The 6,558-nt window shown below is 41.2% G+C and overlaps 1 protein-coding gene across 1 annotated transcript; it reads left to right on the forward strand.

The window, feature by feature from the left end:
- The first annotated feature begins 1,179 nt into the window (after positions 1–1,179).
- CCDC201 (coiled-coil domain containing 201) lies at positions 1,180–6,339 on the forward strand. Its single transcript, XM_075052032.1, has 4 exons — positions 1,180–1,241; positions 3,101–3,165; positions 4,789–5,357; positions 6,253–6,339. Exons 1-4 carry the CDS (start codon positions 1,180–1,182, stop codon positions 6,337–6,339), a joined length of 783 nt encoding a protein of 260 aa, XP_074908133.1.
- Positions 6,340–6,558: the final 219 nt, after the last annotated feature.

The raw sequence follows: 6,558 nt of genomic DNA on the forward strand, positions 1-6,558 counted from the left end.
AGGGAAGCATATATGCTCAGAGATGGTTCAGCATTCAAGTTCCCTTCAGGAGAACTGTTTGACAACATCATCAGAGTGGGAAACGAAGAAATGAATAGAGAAGCAATTGAAGAAGCGTGGTCTCTCAGTTAGACCAGAACACTAAGGGAAAAAGCTGTCCCTTCATGTCCCTGTATGTATGTTATTCCTTGGTAAACTGAAAAACAATTCCAGTTTCACTCTCTTCCAGATGAGGCCTCCTCAAACTCCCATGTCTCTGAAGTGAATTTGTGCATTTGAACTGGAAATAAGGGGCTGAAATTTGAACAAAACACTGTGCTGGTTTTGTTTTCCCCACCTTTGTTGGTTTTGGAAGTCAAAATATTACAAATTAATGTTTCCCACAAGGGAATGCAGTAAAAACATTTAAAACATTTCCTATGTAGGTTTTCTATTTTTGGAACACATTTAGAAAGGGAGATGAAGTTATCCCCTAAAATGAGATCAACGAAAGAATCTTTCAAGCCATAAACATAAAGCAGTGGGAGGCTGATATAATATATATGGAAGTGCATAATAATATTGCTGGAATTGTGTGCCATCTTGCATCAGACAGCAAAAGAGAGGAAGGTGTGTAAACATAGACCAAACAGCTGGATCCAGACCTATGGAATTATTGCTCCAAAATATCAGGTAGACAATGCTGAGGAGGAAGATGGTGATACCAAGGAATGTCATTTTAGTGAAGGAATGGTTCATACTGAATACCTGTGAGCACAGGACACCGTGTCATTCTTCGAAAGATGCAAGAAGCCTGCAAGATGCCACTCTTGCCAGAGCTTGGGTGTTTCATGTCCAGGCTATAGATACACCAAGGCCAAGGTAATATCATCACCCCAGCGGTTCTGCTGAGCTCTGCATGCTTGCATTAATTTTGGACTCTTTTCTGTCTGATCTCTGCATAGTTATGTCCCTCCTGTTCTCTGTAACATCCTGCCACCGCTTCATAAAAAGCTAAATATGTAGGACATATTAGAAACCATGGCTAAGAGTGAGAACAACTTGCAAATCTCCTACTTTATATCTTGAGGACATCTGGCAAGGAACTCGAGGACATGGCAAGTAATGGTTTTGCAGGAAAGGGGAAGGTTATTTTTTTAAGACATTTGTAGGAAAAGACCATGGAAGGCAGGCACAAAGATGATGCAGCTACAGACAGCACTGGTGGACTGTGAGATGCCACGGAAAGGATACGCCAGAAAGTGAGGGCAAGCATGGTGAGGAGGGCAAAGCACAAGCTGGAAGCCGAGACCAGACGTGTCTGAAGGGGTCCAGTGAGAGGACGCCAGGTTTGCTCCGAGCCACCAAAAAGCTTCTCGCGCAGGTTCACGCTGCGCAGCGTGGTTTGCATCACTGCCTCGCCGGGACAGGCAATATGATGTCCCACTGACACAGCAGGACAGGGCAAACATTGCAACACTATGGCAAGACACCACTCTCCGCTCTGTGCTATATAAGGAACCGGCTTGCTGAGCTCTGCGAGGTACCGTATGGCTGACCTGGTGGGTTTGCTCACCAAGCCACAAGGCCACTAGTTTGAAAACTAACTACTAATATTCAAAATGAGGTAAGGGTTGGTCTAGCCTCTTCTATGTTTATAAAGGACTGAGATTTTTTTTTTTTTTTTTTTTTTGCCCAGCCACAAATATCTCAAAATAGTTTTTGTTTAGTTCTCAAAATATTCCTGTACGAACCTCCTTTGGGAGTTTAGGAAATAAATAGCTTATCCTGGACAGACTATTTATTTCCAGGATGTTTACTCATGCAATCCATGTGATTGTAAAGTGCCTCCATTTCTCAAGCTCTCTTTCAGTTCCTTAGGGGCACATAATTTAAACCTAGCAACTTTCCCCATATACTGACAGACTGTTATTCGTAAATATTGAACTGGTAGCTCCAATTCTCTATTCATAGTGCAATTATTAATGTGGCAAGAGAGGGTGGTTTATGATTAGGTTTGAAATGCCCAGACTCCCTGGAACCACAAGTTCAAACCCCAGTGAGATCAGCCCTTCGCCCCTCTGTCTGCGCTAGATGCGCTCCACAACCTCAGGTCACCCGCATAAAGCCCTCAAATTAGGTCTGTCTGATCAGCTTAGATTTTAAAGGTCCACAGGTCACGCTTTGTCCAAAGGGGCTACCCCAATATTTGCGCCCATGCTCCCTTGTGCCTCTGCTTGCCCTGCAGTGTTGTGATCGCAGCCGTTTACTGTCACCCACCACAGAGCTGGCTTGCAATTTAGTGGGGCTGGTGCAGCCCCGCTGCTTTTCTCTGTCGACAAAAATTACAGTCCTCCACCTGAGCCACACCATTTCAGACCAATGCAATTCTCATCTAAGAGCTGAGATTTTGAAACCACTTGCTTCAAGATAAAATGCTGCCATTTCCACAGTTGTTAGCTGCAAGCGCCGTGAAATTCAGACTGCAGCAAGATAACCTTCCACTTATTCTCACTACCTATTTTCCTAAAAGAAGAACTTTTTCATGGCAGATTTAACATTTGTTTTCTCATGTATTTCTTGGGCAAGAGAAGCAGTGAGAAAATAAAATCAGGATGGGAACAGATATACTGCATCGACATACATCCATCCATCAACACACATCCATGTTCTGACAGATCCTCAATGTGCCTTAAGCAGCCATGTGAAGCCAATTAACCACTAGATGTGGTTTTGTGATTCAAATAGGCAGCAAGCAGCAGAGATTAAATAGCAATAAACATAGCACAAAGGTAAGTTAGCTAGCCCATTTTCCTATGATTAATTCATCCTAGATTTCTATTTAGTAGTTTATTCAGTTAGCAGCACTGCTGAAACTCCTAAAAAATGCCAAATGTGTGATTTAGAGAGTCTCTGCAGCAAAGGATGTTGGGAGGCTAGCAGGGCTATAAGAAGCGAAGTAGCAACTGAAGCCAGATCACCTGAGAAGCAGAGGAAGACATCAGGTAGAACCTGGTAGGTCTGGTAAGCATGTTTTCTTTTGTCAAAGTTGCTGCAAGATGCATTCTCCACAGTAGACTCTGGCATTCTTAAATGGTTTATCCTTCTCTATTGTTTTTAGACTTCTCCCCTCCTTTATTCATAATGGTGTTATTAAAACAACTGAACAGAAGAAGTTTGTTGCTGGTATATATGTGTCTCTAAAGCACAGAAAAGTGTGAAAGAAAAAAAAACCAACCATGCTGTTGTTTTCCTCAGAAGCTCTGGTTCTTATTATATTATATTCTTTAAAATAATATGTATTAAAATAATATATTATTATTATATTATTTAAAAACTAACTTTAAATAAAAAATAGCTTTTAATTGGCCATCTAAACTTTAATGAGTGAGGGGAAGGCATCAAAATGTATAGCTGAGGATGGGCTTGTGGCAGGGTGGTGGTTGCAAACTCCTTCTTATTCCCTATCTAAGTTTAATCATGCAAGCTTACTGACGGTAAGCTTCTATGATAAAGACCAAGGGAAGTCAAGCTGGCTGAACAGGAAAGGAAAAAGGCAGTGTCTGCAGGCTGAGTGCTGCTTATACTGTGTCACACGAGCTAGCACTGCTAAGAAGTGAGGGGAGAAATGGGTACCCAAATAAAAGTGATAATGGGATTCCTTTTTCCTCCCTTCTCTCCAAGGGGGAAAAAATCCCCCACAAAACGCCTGACTCTTGCTGCACTGAAGAGTCAGTGCTCCACCTCTTGCCTCCCCTTTAGAAACTCTGCCCCTACACGGGTGCAACACCTTGACGAGGAAGGGACAACTGATGCCTTTTACTTCAGCAAAGATATCTCGCTGTCCTCCTGTGCCCCCTTCATTGTAGTCCCATTGTCCTACCAGCCCCCACCAAGGCCTTTGATCTATAGGGCTTAGAATATGGGCACTTAAAACATATTTCCCCCTTGATGAGCTTCATGCAATCAACCTGCATGAAATATCTGAACTGCCTCATGAAAGCAAAGACGTCAACAGTTACTAAAGTACTTAACTGCTCATCTAATTGAGATATTTGTCTTAAATATATCTTAAACTGGATATATTTATCTTGGGCTTCTTCACGTGTAAGAGGTCAAGTTCCTTTTTGTTGGGGGTTGGCAAATGAGTAGGGGAAATGCTACTAACAAAATCAACCTTGCAACCTTGTTGTAAATTCAGCTGAAAACGGACTCACACAGAACATGGTTTAGGATCAGCAGAAATAAGCCAAATGCCAAGTAAGTAGGAGGGAATGAGAGGTTTGTGAACCCCCTTTTAAGAAAATAAGAGAAACAAAATGGCAATTGGACTAAGAGATGCTTGTTTGAATCCAGAACTTTGCACATCCCTAGAGCACTTGAATTTTTGCTGCACTGTGGTAATCCCTCTGGTATCTAACAGTTTTCATTTACCTACCCACTGTTAGTGGCTGCAGCCCCGGAATTATATTATTTATATACTCTGAATCACAAAACACTGTCTTAATGATGTTGCAATTAATGAGATATCTTAAAAAAAATTCTAGTATATGTGGAGCTCCACATGCTGAGGGGTGGGACAGGGGTAAGTGTTGTATGTGTGACAAGCTGTCTTCTAATGTTCTGTTTTCAACATGGCTCTTTCAAACCCTTAAGACCACTATCTATACAAAGGATAAATTCCATGTAAAGGGAGAATGCAGACATGAAAATAGGAACACCTATTTGTCTTTGCAGCAGCTGAACACCTTACGTGGCACCTCTTGCTATGTGAGCAGAGACACAATTTTCTCTTCTTACTTTCTTAAGGCAATAAACCTGACTTCAAGATGTCAGAGGAAGAAGATTCTTTCCTGAATGTTAAAAGATCTCTGAAAAAGCAAATGGTGAAACACAGCACGCCAGTGGACTCAATGCTTTCAAGAACAATGCCATCTCTTACAGATCTGACAAATCAGTCAATCAAGGACCAAAATGTCAGCAAGAGATTTTATGGATCTCCAATGCCAAAATCAAATCTAAGTAGATCGTTAGCTCAAGTATCATTAGTAAGTGTTGAAGCATACATCCCCCATATGTCCCCGAAGAGGCTTTCAACAGCGTTTGACTCGCAAGAATTAAACAAAGAGATAAGCCAAAGCTCTCAGGTTGTATTTTCTAGAAGGAGGCTTTCCACAGTGTTGGCCTCTGAGGAATCGAATGAAGAGCCAAGTGACAAGGTTGTACCAAATGCGGAAGCTCAGGCTCCCACCGAAGCATCTGAGGAGGCTGCAGTAACTCGCAAGAGTGGATCTTCATGGCTTGTTACGGGAATACCAGGGATAAAAGATATCCCGATAGTAAAAACCAGAAAGAAGAAAACTGATAAAGCTCTTGTGGTAACGGCTTTCCCTTAGTTATGAAATAGATAAGCTATACAACTTCCTACCAATGCTGAATATATACAGATCTTTCTAATAATGTGAGAATATTTTAGTTACGGAACAACTCCAGAACTTTATCAGTGAGAACTTGTATTTATGAATTGGGTCATAACCTGCTAGACTCTGTGGTATCATTCCTAATCCCAGACTGGATGGGATGCAGTGTTCCAAACTAGTACTTGCTTCAGCTTGTGAGCTTGCATGACTAGTGTACACTAGTACGAAAGTACATTTTTTTAATATATCTTTCTTTAGGAGAAATGTAAGAATGGGTAGAGATCAGTGATTTTTTTTTTTCAAGTTTCTTAATGTTGGCAAGTTAACTAAAACAGGAGAAACAAATAATCTACTTCTTTCCTTGTTTAATCCAAATTGTAGTGCTTTATAAAAAAAAAATGCCAGTCATTGCAAATAGGGTCTTGTGTGCAGTCCTTCAATTAGTGTAGGGTTTCCTGGGGAAAGTTTAGATTAATGGACCTTATGCAGGTCTCTATTCTTCTGTTCTGTGGACCACAAGAACTCAATTTCCTAGAACTCTGATTATTGGCAAGGGCCCTGCGGAAAGCCCATAGAAAGGATAGGGAGGCAGCAGAGTTAGACTCTGAAGGCTGTCACGTCGGTGTGAAGCCATCACATTCTGTTCTGGTTTGTTTTTTGCCCTGTACCATATTGTTCATGGGTGTGTTGGAAACTCAGGAAAACTTGCCCGCTCTGAAAGTAAAGGCTTCTTATCTTAAAACAAGTGAAAACTTCCAGTTGGGTTCATAATGCCTTTGTGCATGTTGTTTGTTTGTTAAAGCAGGTGACATCTGAATGGATTAGGTTGACTAGTATTTCTTTTCTATAACAGAGAAAGAAAGAAAGAGAATGGGTGCTTCGTCAACTTAAAAACATTGAAGAAGCAACTGAACACGAACTGACAATTGAAGAAGCTTGATTGAACTACTTATGGAACTAGTGCCATCACATCCTTCATGTGGGAATAGCTGGTTCCAATAAATCACACAACTGACTATAGTGTCTGTTAGACTTCCCCTTTCCTTCAAAAATGTTCTTCTTCTGTTGTTTGTTTGGTTTTATGATTCTTTTTGCCTCTTAAATCTAGGAGGAGTCCGGCACAAATTAAGGAGTGCCTCTACATGACAGCCAATGTTAA

This window comes from Buteo buteo, chromosome 20, assembly GCF_964188355.1.
Source record: "Buteo buteo chromosome 20, bButBut1.hap1.1, whole genome shotgun sequence".
Taxonomy (NCBI): Eukaryota; Metazoa; Chordata; class Aves; order Accipitriformes; family Accipitridae; genus Buteo; species Buteo buteo.